Here is a 23844-nt window from a genome sequence, read left to right as displayed (position 1 = left end):
AACATTTCTAATGTCTTCATCTGGGAGAGGAGTAGAGAAAGAAGCCTGAAGCGAACTCTCAAGAGTTACAGTGCTGGGATTCTCAGCCTACCTCATTTTGGAATGTAAGACAGCAAAGCAAATGCCATTTTTGTAATGAGACGGTTTTATTACCGATCCATTCCCTAAAGTAAGTAAAGCCCACAGGCTTAAAACAAAATACTTGCAAGTTGATTATAATGCAGCCATGTAAAACTACGCCACATTTTCCAAATACTCTACCCACCTAGTAGGTTCCATACATTGAACTCAGAATTTTGTTCTATTTCCAAGCTAGAGATAGGTGGTGTGGTTGTCTCTTACAACACTGGGCAGTGACAACAAACCACAGCTCTGCATCAGGGTCTTGTTCACAAGGAAGACTTGAGAGGATGCCTGAGGACACTATTGGCAGGGCTTCTGGACACAGACATTCAGAAAATACCAACATCTTAGTTTGCTTTCTATGGCTTTGGTAAACATCAGGACCAAACACAGCGTGGGGAGGAAAAGGTTACTTCACTTCATAGCTTTCAGTTCATCAAGAAAGAAAGTTAGGACAGGAACTCAAAGCAGGAACTGAAGCAGAGACCTACTTACTGGCTTGCTTTTCAGGACTCAGCCTGGTTTCCTATACAACCTGGGACCATCTGCCCAGGGTGGCCCTGTGCATGATGGTTGGAACTTCCCATGTCAAACATTAATGAAGAAAATATCCACAGACATGTCCACAGATTTGTCCAAAGCCCAGTCTGATGGAGTCAAAAACCTCAATTGAGGTTCCCTCTTCCCAAGTAACTCTAGTTTGTGTGTACCTGACACTGATAAGCACAACTGAACCCTAATTAATTTGACATACAAACGTATCAGTCTTAAACTGTAACCTTTTCTTACTTGTTTATCCCCAATATTTCCAGTTGATATCACAATATAAAATACAATCCCACTTTAAAAGTCCCATAATCTGTAAAAAATGGAAATACTTTAAAAGTTTGGTCTCTTTAAAACATCCAAAATCTCTTCATTGTGAATGCCCTCAAAGTCCAAATAAGTTACATACGTTCTTATTCCAAGAAGGAATGAAGACCCCCCATACTCGGGAGACCCTTCCTCAAGTCTCAGGAAATCACGACCACCCAAAGATCACAAGAAGCCATACCTGGATGCAATCAGCAGAGGTTTATTAGGGAAAAGAGCTGGCAGCCAGCGGTCTGACCACGTACTCTCGCAGGAGTAGGGTCCGACCCCAACATCCAGTCTGTGGAGGGGTTTAAAGGGAAAAACCACAAACCAGGGGAGTAGGGAGGGGTGAGGGGTTGCCAAGGATACATAACATAAGAATAGTGAAACATTCCAGAGAAACCCACCCTGAATGGTTAGTGTCATGTGGAAATCACCCTGCATTCTTCTAAAAAATGTGGTTTTTATCATGTCATTGTGTCCTATCCTGCCATTACCAACTATTTCAGATTAACTATCTTCCGGCTATAGCCCCACCTAGGTGGCAGCATCTTTATCTGTAATCAGGAATGTGTCTTCCTGCCTTGAGCCTCTCCCACCCATAGGTGGGCCTGTTGCTTGAGGCTTGATTCAGGGGCAGTGTCCTCCACCCGGAATGTGCCCCGGGGAAAGTGAAGGCCTGAAATCTTATTTTCAGTTCCTCATTCTGGAATCTGCACTTTTCTGCCCAGGTCTAAGGGCAAAGAAATCTACACATATTTCATAAAATGGCCTTTATAATTTTTCACTCTACAGGAAGAATAGTCAGATCAAAATGAAACCAAGCTCAAGGATAGTCAATAAGACTACAGCTGAATTTTCAGCTTCAGATAACTAGTGTTGATTGGCCCAGTGTAGCAAAGGTTTCTCTTCACTGTTGAGTGGTCTCTTGTTAATCATAGCTGATTCTTTAGTCCCTGCTTTCCAGCAACCACAGATCTTAATTAAAAATCACATGAACAACCCTGATAGGATCTTTGCGTCATGCTAAAACTTCTCAAACCAGGCCTCTACTGTCTACATTTCTCCCAATATTCTTTTCCTAGCTCACACAGACCATCCCATTAAACTCTGAGTGCTAATGGTTTTTCTAGCCCAAGTTATAAACACATCCATAATCCTCCTTCCTAACAGTAAGGTCGGGTCTCCCACAACAGCCCGCTCTCCAGGACTAGTTTATGTCCTGCTTTGCTTCCTATTGCTGACATAAACATAATGTCCAAAAGCAACTTAAGAAGGAATGGACTTACTTCAGCTTACAGTTTATAGTCAATCCTGAAGGGAAAGTCAGGGGAGGAACGGAAGCATAAGCCATGGAGGGACATTGCTGACTGCTTTTGCCTTCCATGGCTTGCTTAACCAGGTTTCTTGTATAACCCAGGACTACCTGCACAGGGGTGACACCTTCACTTATCCTAACGATGGTCTGCAACCTGTAAGCTGAAATAACACCCTGTCTCCCCGAGTTGCTTTTGGTAATGGTGTTTATCATAGTCACAAGGTAGATTCATGTTTGAACCACAGGTTCATGTTTGAACATTCAGTCACCCACCTCATGCTCCTCCCCTTACCCTTTCTTTCAGGGGTAGGGATTGAATCCAGGGCTTCCCTACATGCTAAGAAACATGAGTTACCATCTCAGAGGTCTTCTTACTTTTTGAGACAGTCACATTAAGTTTTCCAGGCTGGCCTTGAACTCATTCTGTAGCCCACATAGGCCTTGAGTTCACAGTTCACCGGCCTCATTATCTGAGTAGTTGGGATTTCAGGCCTATACCATCAAGTCTGTAGCACTGTTTTGAGAGCTGTGGAACTTTTAGGATGTGGGATGTGGGCTCTGGCTAGGCTGTGACGTTTGTTTGCTTCTGGTTCCAGCCTATGTGTCCTATTTCTTGTCTTCTCTGATATGAAGAGCCAAGGTCATATGTTCCCAACTCTGTAAACTCTGCCGTGTCTTCTTCACAAGGATGGAACGAAAGTTCTGAGATTAGCCAAAATAAACCTTTTCTCTTTAAGTTGATGCTAGGGATCTTGTAGTAATGGGGAAAGCAACTGCGGGGCTGGACACAGCTGTGATAAGCTTGACCATGAGATTCTCAGGCTGTTTGAACTGGTTTGCAGGAGGAATTTGAAAGATTTTAGAACTGCAGGCTAGAGAGTAGCTAGGATAGTGTAAGTTTTGCCAGATAGTAGGTTCTGGTGGGAGGGCAGAAAATCAGAATGACAATAGGACTACAGGCAGTAAGGATTGAACTCACAACTTCCAGATAGATAAGAAGACCTTATTGGGAAAGAGGACTCAAGGTCATTCATGGTACACCCTGACCAAGAACCTGCATTGATTTCACGTATCTTTAAGGACTAGTTCACCTGGTAGAGGAAATTTCAAGACACCCAGACTATGGCATGGTTATCACCGGCTGTTTTTAACCAGATTTACAGCAAGGAGCCACTGAGTAGAAGGATTTGTAGATCATTCATCAAAGGAGTCTGAATACTGTTATTGTAGTGAATCATGTGAATACTGCAGGCAAAGCCATGGTAGCTGTTAAAGTCAAATTGAATGCTTTGCCATAGTTCAAGGGATGGGTGGCAGGGGGCGGGGCACACAGGCCTCAAGGCAAAGATCCCACCTATTGGAGACTACAGGGTATAAACTCAGTTGAAAGACTTTTATTTAAAATGAGAGTTCCTATAAAGGAGTGCCTAAAGGGGCGCTCAGGAATTATTTCTCCAGGCTAGGCTTTTTGGGGGCTTTAGAATCCTGGCTATATCCTGAGTTGGAAGCAAAAATTAGTGTCATCTGCATGGTGCTGAGTTTTCACACACAAAGAATGCAATTGTAATGGATGGAATGCTTTGCTACGAGATTCCAGAGAAAAGTCTAAGGCCTGGAAATGTGCAGCAGGATTGGGGCTCCTCACAGGACCTCCTGACTAGGCTGTTAAGGTGAGGCCCAAGTTTCAGAGGAGACTCCAGGATACTGAAAACACCAAAAGCAGGTGACATATGCTGATAAAAGCCACAGGCAGTAATTGGAGGTGGCTCTCAATTTTCTCACCAGCAGCACACAGCCCTGTGTTCACTTGTGAGCAAAACTCACCTGAACTGCCATTAGCTCTCGTGGCTGCTTATCAGCTAAGAACATTCCTCGACTCTAAAAAAGGAAGTTCTGGTCCCCCATATACCATGAGCGCTCAGGCAGCAGGGATGGAAGGGGAGGGGCCGCCCCAGCCCCTTGAAGCTCAGATGATGTCATCATAAGCCTCATTTGCCAGACACAGAACTTACTTACGTAATTTACTGTTTCCATGCTTGGCTTTGGTCTTGCTTTGGTCTAATCTCTCCTTACCGGTGTCTCATCCGTCCCTCTGTACCACTGTGTACGAAAAGTATCTAAACTTGTTTATTTTTGTAGAGTCTCACAGTTGAGAGTTTGCCTCAAGTCTCAGAAGAAATGTTAAACTTTCAAACAGGGTGGGGACTGTTGCAACTATGGAAACTTTTGAAATTGGACTGAACGTGTTTTGTATCATGAGATGGCATGCGCTTTGGGGGGCAGGGACGGAGTATTTTTACTTGAGTGTGAAATGTTCCTAAAAAGTTCCTGGTTTGAAGTTGGCTGCAGCTTGCGGCAGTATTTTAAGGAATGCTATGGGACCTTTCCGAGGTGGATACGCTAATGAACGCGAGGCAGTAGGGATGTTCTACCCACTTTGGGTACTGGCTGGTTTGCTGGGCATCTTGTCTACGGCCATGCTGTGTGGAGCTCAGATCTCTGTTCCCACTGTCATGGACTCTCTATGCCTTCCCTCCTGTGGGGAGTCTAAAACCTTTTGCAAACCGTGAGCCAAAGTAAGCCTTTCTTCCTTGAGTTGCCTCCATCAGGTCACCTTGTGTCACTTTGTCACAGTGAAAAGTGCTGCTCCTCCTCCAACTGAGTCTAGGAGAGTTGAAGTCAATGTGAAAGCTGTCACCATGACTTCTGGTCAAAATCCTACAAGGAACATTCATCAGACTCTTCTGCTAGAAACAGAAAACTAGTCCACAGTTAAGACTAATACAGGAGTCAGGGCGTGCAAGGAAGTGTACTGTCTCCCTTACACTTTGATCTGAAGGCCGTATGGGAGACACAGCACTATCCTGTGGTAGCAGCTTGAGTGGAATGTTCTCCATAGGCTAGGGCATTTGAATACTTGGTCCCTGGTGGGTTTGGGGGGTATGGCCTTTCTGGAGAAAGTATGTCACTGGGGGTGGGCTTTGAGAACTTAAACTGTGCTTGTGGTTCAAAATGCGAACCCCTGGCTACCTGCTTCTGACGACATAACTTCACTCCACTCTGCTCTGGAACCATGAACCCAAATCTTTGTTCTCTAAGTTGCCCTGCTCAAGGTGTTTTGTCACAGCAATAGAAAAGTAGCTGATACATCTGTCTGCACACAGCGATGCTATGGCTGTGCTCTCATTTTTTTCACCAGCAGCAGGCAGCCCTGGGTTCACTTGTAAGCAAAACTCACCTGAACTACATTAGTCCTTTAGCTTCTCATCAGCTAACAACATTCCCTGTCTCTAAGGAGGGCGGTTCTCAGCGTCCCTACACCTGGCCTGTACCCTTTCTTGGCATTACTGAAACTCTGCCCTTTCCCCAGGAGCCCTCAGAAGCAGCCTTGCTTCCAGCAGGAGCTCAAGCCATGTCTTCTCCCAGAGCATGAGAAGCCCAGGTTGCTTTCACCACTGTACATCTCTAGAGGAAGGCAGAAACCACCCTGGCCCACAACTTTAATTGATTGCTTTCCTTCTGCTGGGCCCTGGGATCAGCCCAAATAGCTCAGAGCTTGGTGCTGCCGAGAGATCTGGGGCTCCCCAGCATGCTCTGTGGGGTAAGGCCAGTGTCTCAGGATCAGTGATTGGCTGGAACAATAATACAACAGTCAGTCAGTAAGTGCCACTTGAGGATACGTGCTCATAAGATTGCGAAGAGACAAGCGGGAGGCAGCGAAGTTGTTGATATCCAAACAGCGGGTCAGACCAGCGCACAGCACAGCCACTGCAAAAGAAGAGGTAGACTTAGCACATAGTTTCTAGGGAGTATGTGGGCTTTGGCCACAGATGCTCTCCTGTCTAATAGATCATCATTTGTTACAGCTCCATCCTGCTCCAAGTGCCTTACTCCCAGGAAGCCCTTAACAGTCACTAGCTCCCAACTCAGAGCACTGTAGAAAATGCCACATAGAAACTCTCTGTACCCAAAGGGGCCTCCAAAACTAGGTGTGTCGATAAGTACAGTGGGCCTCGTCTGTCCACAAGTTACACATCCGTGACTTAGCCAAGAACAGATTAAAAATCTCCAGAAAAAAGAATTATACCTGTGTTGAACATGAACAAATTTCTTTCCTTGCCATTTCCTCCCTAAATAATGCAGTGAGACAGTTCTTTACCCAGCCTTGGCATTCTTGCAGTATATTAGGCTTTATATTTATTGTAGTAGACGTCATCAATAGTCTACAGAGGATTTAAAGTGTGCGAGAGGATGTATATAGGTCCTATGCAAATAGTACGCCATTTTATACAAAATCTGATGCATCCAGGTGTCTTAGGAAGGTTCTGGAACTAAATCCCCATAAAGGACAATTATGTTCATATACATATATATTCTTAGAGACATACATATATCCTTATATTTATGTTTCTGTATACTTATGTCTCTATATTTTTACATATGTGAATATATTCCTAAATTCATATCTGTATTATATACATATGTATATGCATTCCATATGTATGTATGTATTCCTGCATTTTATTTGTATTTCACATATATGCATATACGTTCTTATATGTATGTATGTATGCATGTATGTATACTCCTGCATGTATACTTCATTTTATGTTCTACACTGATTCCCAGGTATCTGCAGGAATTCACAGATATGTTTCAAAGAAAGCTTTCTTTTGATCATAGGAAGTAATCAATAGCATTTCCATTAATAAGAAGAATAAAAAGCATTTGGACTCAGAACATGTCAAGAGGGTAAATAACCCAGTCCTCTAACATGGCAGGGAGGGTAATAATCCAGTCCTCCAACTTGGCAGGTAGTGTAATAACCTAGTCTTCTAACATGGCAGGGAGGTAATAACCCAGTTCTCTTACTTGTCAGAGAGGTAATAACCCAGTCCTCTAACATGACAGGGAGTTAATAACCCAGTCCTCTAACTTGGTAGGGAGCTAATAACCCAGTTTTCTAACTTGGCAGAGGGGCAATAACCCAGTCCTCTAACTTGGCAGAGAGGTAATAACCCAGTCCTCTAGCTCCACTGCCTCAGAAACCTTGAGCCATGTCGGCAATTTCTGTTCCCCTTACCGCCCTCCCCCTCCATCCCCCCCAAGCCAGCGACAGATTGTGTTGCCCAGGGTTTGCCCCTTACGAGCACTGACTGGCACTTTCTGCATTAAGCACAATGTGACTTATGTACTATTAGAACCCTCATTTAATTAGTACCTTTATATTACCTCATTGGAGATTTAGTCTTGGCTTCTGGTGCCCCCTATATGTTAATTCAGAAGTCCCAGAAGTCAGGCATTTTAAATTTTGCCTACTCCCTGCACCAAACACAAATGCACCTACAAGTCCATCCCAATTAACAAGAGTTTGCATCTTTGGAATAATTTTAGATAGAGCTACCTGTAGCTTTACCTTTAAGATAAAGGAATGGAAGAGGTAAGAGGGGGGCCTTGATTAGATTATTTAATTCATTGATTAAAATGTTTGACTTAAAGTACTATGCATTCCTTCTTCCCGTGTCCACCATAGAACATTCAGGGGGTTTGCATGGCAATAAGCTGGTTGGTAGAAATAAACACAGCAGAGCACCTATTCTGTCCAGGGACTTAAAAGTCTGTCTAGGAGAAGATACTTGGGCCTTGGGCCATTTACCTCAGCCAGGGAGAGCTGGACAATGCCATTCTGATCCTTGTCCAAAAGGCTGAACACTTCTGAAACACCAGAGAAGGGTGAAAATTAGTCATGTCTGTTCCTGGGTTTTGGAACATCAGAGAGTAGTTGCCTCTGACCAACCATGCCAAGCTATAAGCCTCCACCCCTCTTTTCCCCTCTACCCCCTGCCCTCCGGATCTAACCCAGGGACCAGCAGTCAGGGTGAGTTTGGTGGCAACAGACATCTCCCAGATTGAATGGGAACCCTAACCCTGACCCTGGCCCTGACCCTAACATCGTCAGCAGAGATGCCCCTCTGGATTGTCATCTTCAGAAGCTCAACTAAGAAGCTGGTAGTTTCTTTGACAAGAGGGTTGAGGATGGCCCAGTCCCTCTGCTCTATCTCTAGCCAGCTGATATTTTACCCCTAAGACTTTCCACCTTGTACTCACCCTGTGTGGGGAAGGTCCCTTCCCTTAAAAAGATATTCTACTGAATGGCTCTCAATGCCTATCGTGGAAGGAATGCAGCTACTGCCTCCTAGAGAAAGCCCTCCCTCTTCCTGGAAGGTGGCACAGCCTCTCAAACGACCCTCGTGGTGACATACAGGTGAACCAACACTAGAAGCTCATATCACAGGACCTTTAAGAGACTCAGCATCTTGGTCTAAGGAGTTTGCATAGCTCAGTAATCAGGATGGCAGAGCTCCAGGACTCCAAGGAAAGGCCGCCTCAGCACTTAGGTATGACCACCTCAGACATCCATAGCCCCTAAAGTGTCTACCGTCCCATCCTCCTGAGTATCAGATATACAAATCTCATATATACTTTTAGTCCCCAGGCTCCAAAGGCACCATCAGGCCTTACCTCCTGGCCTAACCCCTGAAGTGCTCTGTGTCTCTGAAGAAAAGAAGAGGGGCAATGAAAACAGGCTTACTGAACAGTGTCTCCAGGCGGATCATACAAGCCACAAAGCCGTCAAAGTCAATGCCAAGCTTGCTGCATGCATATCGCGTGGCAATGGTCTGTTGCACCTGGTTGTTGAGGGTGAAACCTGATGGCCAAGAGAGACTGTGTCATGCGTGGATGATGCAAAGATCTTTGCATTTTCCTGATAGACTCCAAGGGGATGACACCACAGGGGCTCTCCATCAGTCTGTGGAAATCTGTAAAGCAGGACTCCTCTGCCTCTCCCAGGGAGTCTCAGGAGGTGCTCTGACAACAAGTCCCTCCACTTTTAGAGAAGTTTCATCAGCCCCTTCCCTAGTCCAACGCCGGCCCAGCCCTGGGTCAGTCATAGCAACATACCCACTGTATATGAACTAGAAAAGGTGAGGAGTTTTATATCAGTAGACACGGGCAGTGCCTCAGCAACAGGCAGAATGCAGAGCCCTGAACATTTCTCCTTCCTGGATAGGATGGATCTTCAGCAAGACTTTCTTGTCACGCTGGCATCCAGTGTAGGAAAGCTCTCGGGAAGGACCCCTAGGCCCCACCATCATTAGAACATGTGCTATTTCCGGTGAACACATCTGGGTCCTAAGACCTCTTCTACAGGACAGCCCCTCACCTGCTTTCTTGAGAGCTGTTCTCATCTCATGGGCATCCATGATCCCTACATGGTTGTGGTCCATTTCTTGGTAGATCTCCTGAAGCCACAGAGAACACATGAGAACAGCCTAGCCCCAGCATTGACACTTCCCTCCAATCTACTCTCTTGAGAGGCCAAGGATACACCCAAGAAAGGTTATATTGCCATCTCCAAAGAAATTCTGGAACAAATAGGTATGGGACAAATGTCCGTGTTGTGCTTTGTCTTCTGCATGAGGCTTTCGTCATAGAGGTCGGCATTGGTGTCTCTCATTGCCTTTGCCTCCTGGCTTCTTTCTGAACAGGGTACCTAGGTGTGGATGGTTTTGGACCAGAGTCTAGAATCTAGAACACCCCAGGAATGAGTATTATAGAGGGTCATAAGAAGGAATGGGGCCAGGGCCCAGAGAGATGCCCTTCTCTTCCCAGAGGTAGTTACCAGATACGTGTGGATCTTCATCCAGAGAGTCTTGAACTCCTCAGGTTGCAGGCTTCCTGTCCCATCGCTCTAAGTTTGTTAAAGGTCAATATGGACAAGCTCTAAGTCATTAGTGAGCTTCTCTCTTGTGTGAGCTGACATCAGTGCCTTGAGCCCTTAGTAAACCTTCCACATTTGCAGCAAGCCACACAATGGGGTGATGGTGGGAAGCAAACTCAAATTAAGATGAAAAGGTTCGGTACTCACTACAGAGGCCAGGGGCGGAGGTAGGAACAAAGAACCACATGGGCCTAAAGCCTCCTACAACAGCACTGATTGGCCTCACACCCTCGCTATCCTGGGTGACAGCGGCTGCAGCTATGTGTTAATACCAGACTCAGATTTCTGCGATTGGTGCAATTGCTCTTTCAAATCATGAGAGTATTGTCAGAATGTTAAGACAACAACAACAACACAACAACAACAACAAAAACCCAGGTATTAGAAACACAAGGTCTTCTCAAAGGCTCTAATAAAACCAAAAGAGGGATATGTGTGTGGGGAAGGCTGTGTGGAACTTCCCATATCTGGCTTATCTTCTGTCATGAGTACTTACTGAGGGCTGAGCTACACGTGGGACTTTGGCTGTCCATTGTCCTTACCCTCATGAATTTCAGTCTCTTTTTTCATCAATCACAATAAATCTATAAACACCATTGTGTTGTAGGACAGAAACTCCTCCACGTGTACTGTAGATAGCCAAATGGAAGGCCACTCTACACCCAAGAGTGTAAAGCTCTCTGCCCCAGTCTAGAACCGTGGTTACTGCCAAAGGCCCAGATGGTAAAGGCTCAGTCCCCAGCGTGGCACTCTTGGGGAGGTGGTGGAACTTCGACAAGATAGGCCTAGTGGGACACCACAGGTTACTGGATCCTGAAAAGGATGTTGGACCCTGCCCCTTCCTCTTTCTCTCTCTCTCCCTCACTTCCTGGATGCCACAAGGAAAGTTCTCATTGCCACCATTGTGTGTTGCCTCGTCAGAGGTCAAAGCAGCCAAAGTCGTGAGCCCAGATAAACCTTTCTATGACTCATCCCTTCGGGTATTCTGTTAAAATCATGCAAGGCTGACTTGCATCCTCATCCTTTCAGACTATCCAGTCTCAGGCTGTATCTCTGATTAGCGCTGGATGCTGAGTGGAGCACAGCTCACTCCCTTACTACAGCACAGACAATCGCTGCAGAGTGCTGGGCTTGCGGAGATTCCACCCTGAGTGTCGGCATTTTCTACGCTTGCATCTCATTTTACCTCCACAATGGCTGCACAAACTAGACATTTTTATCCCATTCTCTAGGGAAAGACCCTAACAACTCAAGCATTTAGAAACTGCTCTAAATTTATATACCTGATAAGTCATAAATACAGCATTTGAACTTTTGCATGTTCCAAAGTCCAGATAAACCTATTGAGTCAGGGTCTCCATCACTGAAATGTAAGCAATGGCACTTTCAAGTTTCCATGGGCGAGGGGATACTGATGTGCTCTGATACTTGAAACATGTTGTATCTGATGTGGATGCCAGGAAGTGCATGCTGACAGGAGCCTGATATAGCTGTCTCCTTAGAGGTCTGACGGAGCCTGAAATATACAGAGTTGGATGCTCACAGCTAACTATTGAACTGATCATGGGGTTCCCAATGGAGGAGTTAGAGAGAAGGAGCTGAAGGAGCTGAAAGGGTTTGTGGCCCCATGGGGAGAGCAACAATACCAACAAACCAGAGCTCCCAGGGTCTAAACCACCAGCCTGAGAGCACATAGGGAGGGACCCATGGCTCCAGCTGTATATGTAGGGGAGGATGACAGTGTTAGGCATAGGTGGGTGAGGAAGTCCTTGGTCCAGTGAAGGCTGGACGCCCCAGTGTGGGGGAAATTGTGGGTGGGGAGGTGAGAGTGGGAGGCTGGGTGGGGACATATCCTCATAGAAGCAGGAGGAGGGGGGATGGGATAGGGGGTTCCTGGGTGGGAGGGAAAGGGGATTACATCTGAAATGTAAATAAAATATCCAATTAAAAAAAGAAAGAAAGAAACATGGTGTAGAGTTGATTCCATGGATACGAATGTCTACAGTGGGCAGATTTACATAGGTATACAATATAGACATGGCTGCCATGGAATTGGGGACAGGAGAATAGAGTGACTGCTAGCATGAGTGCAGGATTTGGGGGTGCATGAGAAAAGTGTTCTTAGCCATGTGGTGATGGCTACACAGCTTCAAATCTAGCAGAAGCCACGGAATAAACTGTATATCCCGACTAAGCACATTTTTGACATATGAACTACATCTTAATAGGCTTGACATTTTTCTAAGTCTGCAAGGGCATTTCCACTGCACACAGAGATTTAAGCACTACCTCATACTGGGGCAAAGGCTCCGAAAGAAGGCAGAGTCATCATGTTGGCATCCTTTGTGGCCACAGGAGACCCGGCATCACTAGAACAAACGGTGGGTAACTGTGACAAAATCTGAGTCTGAACTAAAATCAATAGAAAGCTTTGATGAGGGTAGTTCTGGAACCAAGGCTTTATCCACAGCAGAGTGAATCAGAGTTAGTCATCTGTGACCACAGTTAAACTGCTAACCACACACCCATGGAAGGACACAGGACAGAAAGGTTCTATCACTATGCAGCAAGGGGGGCACTTGGAACTCTGGGCTCACTGGACAGCACCACCTATCCTTCACTGATAACTTGTGCAGAGATTGACACACACTCCACTACCACAACTCTCTGCACAAACCCTGCTATGTGCAAAGGAAGGTCACGCTTACTGACTTCCTTGAAGCTGATGAAGAGGTCCTGTATCGAGGTTGCCAAATCTCATCATGAATAAGGCCCCCGAGAGCTGAGGAGGGAGTCTCTAGCCTAAAGGACTCACTTTCACCACCAGTATATGAAGAATGGCTACCTGGATGTATGCCTTAAATGTCGCATATATTTTTTTTCTGTTTTAAAGACTCCTCTAACCTTTTTCCAGGAAGCAGGGACTGTAGAGGAGGAAATAAGAAAGGAGACATATTTACTGTTTCCTTTCTATCCAGGCAAAGCTTGAGGAAAGGCTGGTGAGCCATCAGTACCCTGTACCTTCTACAGAAAGTCTCTGACATATAGACCACGCCCTTCCTCCACGCATCAGAAAAACTCCCACCCATTTATAATAGATTCAGTGTTTGTGTCCCCCAGATCTGTGTGTTGAAATCTAGTTCCAGTATGAGGGTATCAGGGAAATGGGACCTCTGGTAAGTAACTGGGTCACAGAGAGGACCCCTTTGTGAATGCAGCTGAGCTGTTATAAAAGGTAATCCCAGGGAAATCCCCTACCACCTGGTGAAGTTGCATCCGGGAACCCAAAGACAAGCCCTCACTAGACAAGGTCTGTACATCTTTGTCCTAGGTTTCCAGCACCTCGAACTGTAAGAAATGCCTACTATCTGTAAGCTACACAGTTTAAGGTCATGTGTACCACTATTCTGGCAAACTCTGAAAAGACTATCCTTCAATAGGGGATGAGAGTTAAATCAGATCAGAGAGAACAAATGGGTTTTATCTTGTATCATAATCCTAAACTATCAATAGTAGATATCCATGGGCCACCCTAAGTATCTGAAAGAAAATCATACAGTGATGGGGTGAGGGGGGAGCTGAGGAAGGTCTGGGTGAGGATGGAGAGTAGAATGGATTTAGCAGATGGGGACACACAACATAGTGTGGAGGATGAAGGAGGACACAGTCTCACTTGTTATCTTCAAGTTCCCTAATTTTAGACCAGGCACTCAAGTGTGGAATATCTTGTTGTTGTTGTTGTTGTTGTTTATGGATAAGTGGAAGATAGTCCCAGGTATGCTGAAGTCAATCACAGAAAACAAAATGGTACATTTCTCTTTAAAACTCAAACACAGTTCCTGACAGATGCTCAATAAATGAGTCTCCTTTCTCATTTCCTTCCCTGCACTTCCCCTTCCTCCCTGGAAAAAGGTAGAGGAGTCTTTAAATCAGAAAAAAAAAAAAAAGGATGTGACAATTCAAAAGATACATCCAGCAGGCTGATCATTTCTCTGCAAGTGTTGATGTTGAATCCGTCAAATTTCATGTCTGTTCCTAAATATTTAAAAAGAAAAGAAGGTGGGAGTCAGGAGTGTTTGAAGTCTGGGAGAATAAATAACCCAGACAGTCGGAGACCATCAAAGAGAGTACAGTTCCCATGGAAAAGGTGAGAGCATCTTGGGTGGCATGAGACAGACACTCCAGGCTCCTGGTACCCTGGGATATAGTACTGACCAGCCTTGGCACTGTGCTTCAAGCTGTGGACCTCAGATTTGGTACCCATGGATTTACATTTGTAAGAGTTGGTTTTCTGCATCATATAATGATGCTACTTGCCACCAAGAATTGGTTGAGCATTGCAGTAAGTTAAGTGAAGCTTTGTTACCAGAATATTTCTGTAAGCCCATCCCCTACTCCACCCTACCCTCCATCCTCACCCCAGCCCCTCTGGGCTCTCTCCATCATTATATGATCCACTCTTGGGAATAATTCCACTTGGCAGATGTTATCATCATCATCTTCATTTTATAACCAGGGACCCTGAAGCCCAGAGAGCTTATACAGTTTGCTCAAAACCATTGACCTACAGGGAACAGAGCTGGGATTTAAATATAGACCACCTGGTTCCATAGTCACAACACATACTGCCTCAATGAAGTAGCCATTGTTAACTCACAGGCATCTCTCTGGGGCTCCAGACACCTCTGCTCTCTACCCTCATCTGTTAAAAACCATGTAGCCCTCTACTCCACTGTTCCGAGCCACAGAAGGAGCAAAAGCAGAGCAGAGTGTGGAAGGGCTCTCCCAAGCTAGGGTGGAGCTCTGAGACCTAGGACACTGCTCAGGTCCCTGCCTATCTCTGTGCTAGCATGAGAGCCCATCACCCAACCAGCTGAAGGACTTAACCCTGGACATGCCTGGACCAGAACAGAAGGTAGCTGACTCCATGCTGGCTCCAATGGCACAGAGGCATGGAATGGCAGTACAACTGCCCTCCTTGGGAGACAGTTTGACACGTGAGAAGTCCCCAAGGCTTGCAGAAGTCTGAAGCTTCGAACAACTGAGTATTGGCAAGAACTGTCAGAATCACCCTCCTACCTGTATTCCCCAAAGAAGCATGATAGGGGATCTTCAGGCAAAATTCATTTTGTTGGAAAGGTGTCACATAAATCAAACACAGCTCAGCTTCTTTTCTCTCGGGACTTGCAAATAATTGCATTGGATATCAAGATTCTTGGTCCTGCAGGGTCTGGTTGCTTCCCAGTGTGGGTCTCACTTCTCCCAATGCCACCTCCTCCCAGCCTCTCCTATCTGCTATATGCCACCCACCTCATTGCACAGAGTTGGAATCTATAGGTCAGAGGCAGCCTGAATCCCTCTCTTACTTCTGGCCAATCTCTGGCCTTCTCTCAGCCCCACCTGCCACCTCTCTTGGATGCCCACGGACTTCCTGATGGGCTCCAGGGGAGAACTCACGTTTAGAAAGCACTCCGTTCAGGACCCTCCTGAGCTGATGAACACTGAACTCAGAATCCTAGAAAGAGCCCAAATGTGAAATGTTTCAGACCCAACAAGCTGTTTCTTGGCATCCGATTAGAGCTTCCCTCCCCACCACGACTCCAGGTCCACCAGCCCCGTGACTCTTCAAAGAATGTGATGGACTCATTCTCATGAAACTCAACTTCTCTGTTTCCTCTGAGGGCAGGGCACAGGAGGGTTAGTAGGGAAGAGGAGAGATGGATGGTCCAGGCTTGGTGCCTAACTCCACAGAAGGCTGCCAGCCCAGCCTCACCTGTGTTTTATGGGCTTGCTTGGTTGGTTGGAGAATAGAGTGTGACAAGTCGTGACAGTGGGAGCTTGCACTGATGCACACATCCTACGTGCAGCATTGCTAAATCTTTAACAAAGCTGCATCCATACTACAGTTAAGGAGCTGTGACTGTAGAAACTGTCAGTCAACACACACACACACACACACACAGTCATGTATCATTGAACTATAATGACTTGAGGTTCACAGACACCAAGTGCCAGATTTCCCACATATGTGAGCTGCCATTCTGTGCAGGAACACATTTTAGGCTGGGATTCAGACTCAGGGACTGAAGCAGCCCATGTGTGTTTGATGTGAACTCTGAACCAGAGAGAAGATGCTTGCTTTACCTCCCAGATGGAAGATGGGCCTCATGCAGGAAGAGGAACAAAGGGTGTGGTAGAAGCAATAGGCGGTGAACTAGGTTCCAGTCTGGTCTCTGACCACTGTCTGCACTGTGACCTCCTATACTCCCCAGGACAGGCCCTAGCATTGGAAAGGTGAGAATAAAACTTCACAAAGCTGCATCTCTGGATGGCCTCCTCAGGGCATAAGGTGGTCAGTTTTCATGTAATACCAGGGACCTCTCTAGAAGCCACTGGATAGAATGATTCAGCCATCTCCCAGTAAAGAAATGGGATACTCAAAGTCCATACTGGACCTTGGTTGTAACCTCATGAGGCCTTGTGACCTCCGACCAGCTCCTGAACCCTCTGTCACTTTTCTAGCAAGGGTGTGGATGGTGACCTGTGTTCAGACCCTTTCCCCATCACAAGAGAGAAAAGACAAGCTAGGGAAGAAATCTACCTAAACACAGTGTTTCTTCTCTGCTGTTTTGAATGTACTGAATAAAACATGCCCTTCTGGGAGCTGAGGAAGCAAGCCTCTGTAAGACTGGCCTGAGCAACTGGGGAAAGTGAACTGATGCATTCCGAGCTTGTAGGTTTGCTTTGCTTTGTTACAAAGGTTTTTCTTCTGGTATAATTTATGTTTTTCCATTATTCCCCACCCCTCTCTCTGACAGAGGACTCACCATATATCCTAGGCTATCCTCTAACTCCCAGATCATGCAATCTTCCAGCCTCAGCCTCCCCATTTCTTGGGATGACAGACCACTGTGCTAGGCTTCCGTTCCATTCTTAAGTCTGGAAAGTCTCTTGGTGTTTCAATGGGATAGGATGTGCCCGGCGAGGCAGAAAGTGTTTCTTGGAATCTTTTTAGCACTTCATGGCCCATCAAGGGTCCTCAATCACTATGGGGCCAGTAAGGACACACTGGATCCTGGGTGGGCTCAGACTTCTGACCACTAAAAGACCAGGATGAAATGAGCCCTGAACAGCTGAGCAGAGAGAGAAGAAATGGGAAACAGCTGTGCATACCCTGACCACAGTCACAGTCATACACACACTGAAACAGGCTCAGATTCCACAGGCGAGCACTGCTGGTCTCCCAAGTCAGTGGGCCCAGCTGTGTCTGTAATCCCAGGGCAGGTTAACTGAGTGACCTCCTGCTGCTGCTGGTCAATTCCCCCTCTAAAGGCTATTGATTTAGAGAGGTCACACTGCCCTGGCTTTCTACTCAGAGGCACCATCTGAAGGGACCAATTTACAAACTGAAAGGCTTTTGGCAAGACCCAGAGATTCGGCACTTCCATTTTCTCAAATCAGTCAACACAGGAAGAAAAGTGGCCTCTGGACAATAGTTATTCTCTCCCTCCCAGAAACACTGGGAAAGCCTGCTGGCTTCAGGCAGGATGAAGGGACAAGCAACAGACACAGGCTGAAGATGCAGAGTGTGCAGCTTTGCCCTCCTGTACTCCTGTAGACCCAAGGGAGTGCAGACAAGCATGACCCGAGCCTCCCACGGCCCAGCTGAGAGGCGCTCGCCCTCTACTCACCTTGTCCGCAAACTCCTCAAACAGGCTCCAGAAACGCTCATCTTTGACATCCATGTCACAGGGATGTGGCTGAAAGGGAGGGAGGGTACCAATGAAGTTAAAACAGGAATTGTGGCGTGAACTATGGAGAATCCCATTAGTATCTATGGTGAACCTGTACTCGGCCAGGCTTTGGGTTAAGTGGGAACATATGGGGTTATGAAAAATGTCCCTCATAGTCTCAGACACTTGAATTCTTGTTGTCTAGTTGATGGCACTAACTGGGGAGGCTTAAGAGGTGTGGCCTTGATGGAGGCAGTATGTCACTGGAGGTAGACTTTGATATTAGAACCCTCATTCCACGTGTGCTTTGCTCTCTCTGCTTTGATGTGCATTTAAGGATGCGAGCTCTCAGCTTCCTGCTCCTGCTGCCATGCCTGTTGTTTCATGTTATGCCTCCCTACCTGTCCTCTGGAACCATGAGCAAAACTAAATCACCTGCAAGTTGCCTTGGTTTCAGTGTTTTATCACAGGCAGAAATGCAACCAATACAGAAGGAGGCACGCAGAGGATCCTGCAGCATGCCATGCCAGATCCAGAGTCCTCTCTGAGTTCTACAACCCCAATTTCTTCTTTAAAGACTTATTTTAATGTTACCTATCTATATGTGTGGAGGGGGTATATGCATATGAGTACAGGTGTCCATAGAGGCCAGAGGTATTGGATACCCAGGAGCTAGAATTACAGGCTGTTGTGAGCTATCCTACCTAGGTGCTGGGAACCACATCTGGGTCCGCTACAAGAGCGGTATACACTCAGCTGAGTGGTATACACTCTCAGCTGATGAACCATCATCTCTCCAGGCCCCTGAGCCTTAGATGATTTGTTTCATCCCTGAATCACTTTCAGAGAACAATAAGACAGACACAGGGAAAACTCAGGGTGGGTATGGAGGATAGCCTAGGACTTTGCAGCAACCGCATAGGAATCTGAAGTTCAGAAATCACGTGAAAAATATTCGGCTGTTTATATGTGCTTTCCTAGCTCTCATAGAGGCGGGGGGGAAGAGACAGAGATAGAGAGAGACAGAGACAGAAAGAGAGGGGAAGGGGTTTAGGGAGGGGAAGAGGGAGAAAGAAAGGGAGAGAGAGGGAAGGAGGGAGGAAGAAGGAGAGAGGAGGGAGGTTAAGGGACACAGCCTATTAGATTATAATGGGACCAGTCCTGAACTACAGATCGGCTGCTTACTGGAGCCTGTCTGCATACTGAGCATCCACTTTCTAATGCTAATATTAAACTACCTCAGGATGTTTTGTGGGTCATTTTTAAATCAGATGAGAGCTAATGTAACAGTCCTTCAAAAATTACAAACCATTCAGTGAACGCCTTTGACCAAATACATTGAAAATGGTCTTGCACTGTCATCGAAAGAAAGAATGAAAAAGAAAAGGCTTCCCAGCTAGCCCAAAGAGTTTCCAGGAACCAAAGGCATTGCTAGGATGAGTACACAAAGCCCAGGAGAGCCTAATGATGCTGTAATTGTAAGTTACAGTCGTAGGAATGGTATTCTCCTTACTTACTGCCTGTGAAGTACATTAAATAAATTATCTCACTTAGTGGGACCATGCTGTGAGGTCGTCTCATTACTTTACTATTCACAGATGGGGAAAGAGAGAATTCAGTCACATCACAGAAAGAGGGGATCAGAAAGATAGTAAGAGCCGGAGGTGAGGGAGGATTACCGAAAAGTGGTGTCCTCTAGACGCGAGAAGCCGGATACATCCGTGAACTCACAGTACCTATGCTGTAGTTACCTATACAAACCTGCACAAGATGGAGCCTGTCAGCTTGCCAGCAAGTGTGGGTGAGAGGCAAGTGAGACCCTTCCCTGGCTGAGGAACTTTTGGCAGGTGATGGTTGCTGATTTGGGGGAGGGGCGATTTTCTTCATCGTGTACCCATGGTAGATTGCTCATGCTTTAATGAATGGCCCTGTTCCCATCTTGTATGGGCAGCACTGATTGTATTCCGTGGGTTATGAAGGTGGGGGAAGAGGAGGGGGAGGAGGAGAGGAAGGAGGAGGAGAAGGAGGAGAAGGAGAAAGAAGTGAAGATGAAGTTGGGGAAGGCTGGAGAGGAGGATTGGATGTGGATATAATCTAAATCTATTGCTAAAAATACAGACTACACACACACACACACACACAGAGTCAGGCCAAGCCCACACAGCTAATAAGTGATGGAATCAAGATTCAAACCCCTCTCCGCCCTTCTCTACCATCCTATGTGTGATAACCAGACATTGCTGAAAGAATGAACAGCCCACGACTTGGAGACTCGTACACTCGTCTTGAAAGGCACGAGACTTCCTGTCTCCTACATCCTAGTCTCTCAGCCTCCAGGGCTGCTTACCCATCTCTTCCAGGGGCTACTGACTCATATCAGCACACACAAAATGCATAAACCCGAAACCATGCGTGTGGTCTTTAAAAAAAAAAAAAGTAATACATGTCACCCACAGGATTTAAAGGTTTTTTTTTTTTTTTTTTAAGGAGAGAAAAATGTTATGTTGTTCACATGATGTATTGTAAAATCTAGTGGTGAGCCCATGAATTCTAGATAGGGGATAATATGCTATTATTCTGGGGGAGAAAAGGTATAAAGTTGCATTTTAAATGGAGAGATCAAAGGCCACCTGTGCTACATAACAATCCAGGGTCTGCATCCAGACAAGTGCTGTCTGCAGCAGGCAGGCTGCCAATGGGGAGGAGCCGTACCACTGGATGTGGGAACTTTGGTACACAAGAAATGTGAAGGATGTATTTCTGCAATGACAAAGTACCTCAAATTTGTTCATCCACTCACCTGGTACCAATTGTAGACTGCCCTGGCTCTATCAACAAATAGAGTGATGAACAAGGTCTGCCCTAATCTCAAACAACATGTTTCTGGAGAAGTGACTACAGCCCCGGGAGAAACGCTTGGCAATAAGGTGGCAGCCAGACAAAGGCAGGGATGGAGTCTCTAGTTACTAAATTGGGTGCTGATGTCATCTTAGCAGCCCTGATCAAAGGCACACATCTGAGTTCTGAGAGTGGCCGGTTCATAATGTATCTCCCTCACTCCAAGCGAGGCAGTCGGGCCCTTTGAACATCTAGATGCAGGTGACTTGGAGGTGAAAATGCAGGAATTCTGGAAGGCCAAGGCTGTATCTTCCTATCTCCTGTAAAGTCCTGAGTTCAACAAGATATTACCACTGTAGTGTGTGTGCTGTGCACACATGGGTATTGTGTGGGTATGTGCTGTGTATGTGTGTGGTATGTACAAATGCATATGAGTAGTGTGTGTGGCATAAGTCTGGTTTATGTGTGCATTATACATGCAGGGTATGTGTAGTGTTGTGATAGAGTATATAGCACATGTACATGATATGTGTATGGAAGTGTGTAGTCTGTATTGTGGGTATGTGTGAGTATATATGTGTGATATGTTTTATGATCAGCATATGGTAAGTAGTATACATTTTGTGATATGTGTGGGATATGTATACAGTATGCATGTATGGTGTATGTATGTGGCGGTTATGTGGTGTGTGTAGTACATTGTAAGCATGTGTGATGTATGTGGTGTGTTTTATGGTGGTACAGTATGCATGTGTGGTATGTTTTATGGTGGGGACGTGGTGAAGTATGATGAGTGTGTGTGCCCGTGTGCACGAGTGTGTATAAAGTTTGGTGTGTATAGTGTGTGGTATGTATATGTTGTGACAGAAGTGGTCACAGTGAGAAACAAAGTCAGAGCTTCTGTGAATCAGAATATTCTTAAGTCCCAGGCCTTAGAATCCCAGATTCCCTCTGATGGTTCCATTGCCACGCTCTGGAGACTGCTGAAGGCTCTCTGTCTGAAGGCTAGCACGTTATGAAGCTACAGGCCAAATAAACTGTAACCAAGGAAGGAGCATGTAATCTGACCACAGACTGCCAAGGCAGACCCATGGCCAGAAGAGACTCCGTGTTACTCTGGGGCTTTGGAAAACCCTAAGACCATGGGAGATGGAGACAGGAAGCCCCTGCGATGACCAAAATTTAACTTCTGCCAGCTTGGTTCAGTAGGGGTGTGGGCTTAGTTTTAAGTCATTTAGCAGAAATCAAACCAGACTTGTAATTCTGTACAGTCTACACCAACACACTATGGCTCCTCCAGCATCCCTGTGCCCCAGTGAGAACGATAAGACTCTTGGGAATAACGAGGCTGAGCTACCTGCAACTAGAGCTCAGTTACCAAGAGCCCAGCCCAGGAAAGGCTGATGCTGCAGAGAGGTGGGTACCAGGAGGGGGCTACAGACCCTGGGGGGGGGGGCAGTCACACTGAGTAGAGACTAAGAGTAAGATTAGACAGATGATGGGCATTTCCTGCCAGACAAACTCATCCCCAGCCCCAGGCATATAAATCCTCAGGTGCCACGTTCCTATTCAACTGTAGAAACAAGAACTTATACATTCGATTCTTTCCAATGACAGAGCATGTCTATCCTGGGACCGTTCACCAGCATAGCAAGCTCAGCCAGTAGAGGGCACTTTGAGCAGCAGCTGCATACAGATACTCAGTCCATTTGGGTGGACAGCAGAGTGGAGTTGGATTTGTGTCATGTGAAGACATCTGGCATCCCGGGTCCTGCCCCATGGAACAGAAAGACCACACACACACACACACACACACACACATACACACACACCATACACACACATATGCATGCACACACTCATGCATGCCATGTGGGAAGGACAAAAAATTGAACTCATACTTCGAGCCCTGCACATTTCTCTGTGTATATGCACACATACATGTGCAGGTTATGTGTATGAGTGCATATGGAGGGTACATGTATACATGTGTCATGTGCGTGTGTGTAGACTAATGGACAGCCTCTGGTGTCATTCCTTAGACACTATAGTACAGTGTCCCAGAGAAATAAAATGCTACTATTTTTAATATATAAAGAACTCCCTCAAATCAACAAGAAACTTGAACGTCTGCTATGCAGTAGTGTAAGAGTTTGGCACAATAGGATGGCATACCTCATGTGGGTTTCCAGCTACAGTGTCTCCGATTTCCCTGAAATCCAGACAGAAATGAATTAAACATGAAAACGCAAGTTCAGATAATGGCTGGGTCCTTTCAGAAAGAATTTCCTCTTATAGGGGGTTGATTTCACACTCACTATTTTCAGTTCCTGTTTTTTTTAAAAAACTGTGTGGCTGAATCCCTAAAAGAAATCCTTCCCCTTTACTGCCCCAACCCACAACCCACCCTGAAGTTTCACGAGACAAGGGGCTCCCATGGATTCCAGAATACTGAACATTCTGAGATGTGTCCCTGTTTACCCCAGTGACTACTCTTCTCTCTTCTGAAAAGTTCACTCCTGAAGGCTCTGCTGGCCTCATAGAAGCCTGAAGTCAGAGGGCTGGGTACACAGCACCGGATATGCAGTCTGTATGTGCTGTGTGCTCAGGATCTGTGGCATGGTGTGTGTGGACGGTGCACGCGGTATGTGGTGCATGGGATATGTATATAGTTTCTATGCATCTATGTGAATATTCTGTGTGCGATGTATAGTGATTAAGCATAGCATATTTAAGTTATGTATTAGTGGTATGTGTGCATAGTGTGGTATGTGATATTGCAATGTATGGTGTGTGTTATGTATATAATGCATAGCACATATGCATGTCATATGTTGTGTGTATAAGATGTGATATATAATAATATACATATGTGGTTTGTGTGTTGCATGCTTGTGTTATATATTTGATGCATGTGTTGTGTGTGTACATAATATACATGCTATGCATGCTGTACACGTGTATATGTTTATCTATAGCGTATATATGGTATGTATACATTATAATGTGGGATGTTTAGGTGGTAGGTACACATTTAACACATATGTCATATATGTGTCTAGTGTATATGACACACACAGAATATATATATATAGTATGTAGGTTATGTATAGTATATATAATTGATGTGTATGGTATGTGTACAAAGTATGTGTGTACTGTGTGCACAGCCCTACCCCAGATCCCATCAGCCT

The 23844-nt window shown here is 45.8% G+C and overlaps 1 protein-coding gene across 1 annotated transcript in view; it reads right to left on the bottom strand.

The window, feature by feature from the left end:
* Positions 1 to 2671: 2671 nt before the first annotated feature.
* Positions 2672 to 23844, bottom strand: part of LOC117712807 (calpain-8) — a 69001-nt gene continuing 47828 nt past the window's right edge. The window contains 9 exon segments of the mRNA XM_034508957.2: positions 2672 to 6064; positions 7953 to 8011; positions 8889 to 9005; positions 9522 to 9600; positions 9981 to 10049; positions 14050 to 14114; positions 15537 to 15594; positions 17771 to 17839; positions 22826 to 22862. Of these exon segments, the coding sequence (XP_034364848.1) occupies positions 6041 to 6064; positions 7953 to 8011; positions 8889 to 9005; positions 9522 to 9600; positions 9981 to 10049; positions 14050 to 14114; positions 15537 to 15594; positions 17771 to 17839; positions 22826 to 22862 (577 nt within the window). The 3' untranslated portion in view covers positions 2672 to 6040.

Source organism: Arvicanthis niloticus, chromosome 7 (genome assembly GCF_011762505.2).
Source record: "Arvicanthis niloticus isolate mArvNil1 chromosome 7, mArvNil1.pat.X, whole genome shotgun sequence".
NCBI classification, from domain to species: domain Eukaryota; kingdom Metazoa; phylum Chordata; class Mammalia; order Rodentia; family Muridae; genus Arvicanthis; species Arvicanthis niloticus.
The sequence above is the reverse complement of the archived record's forward strand: the minus strand, read 5'-3'. Positions and strand labels throughout refer to the sequence as shown.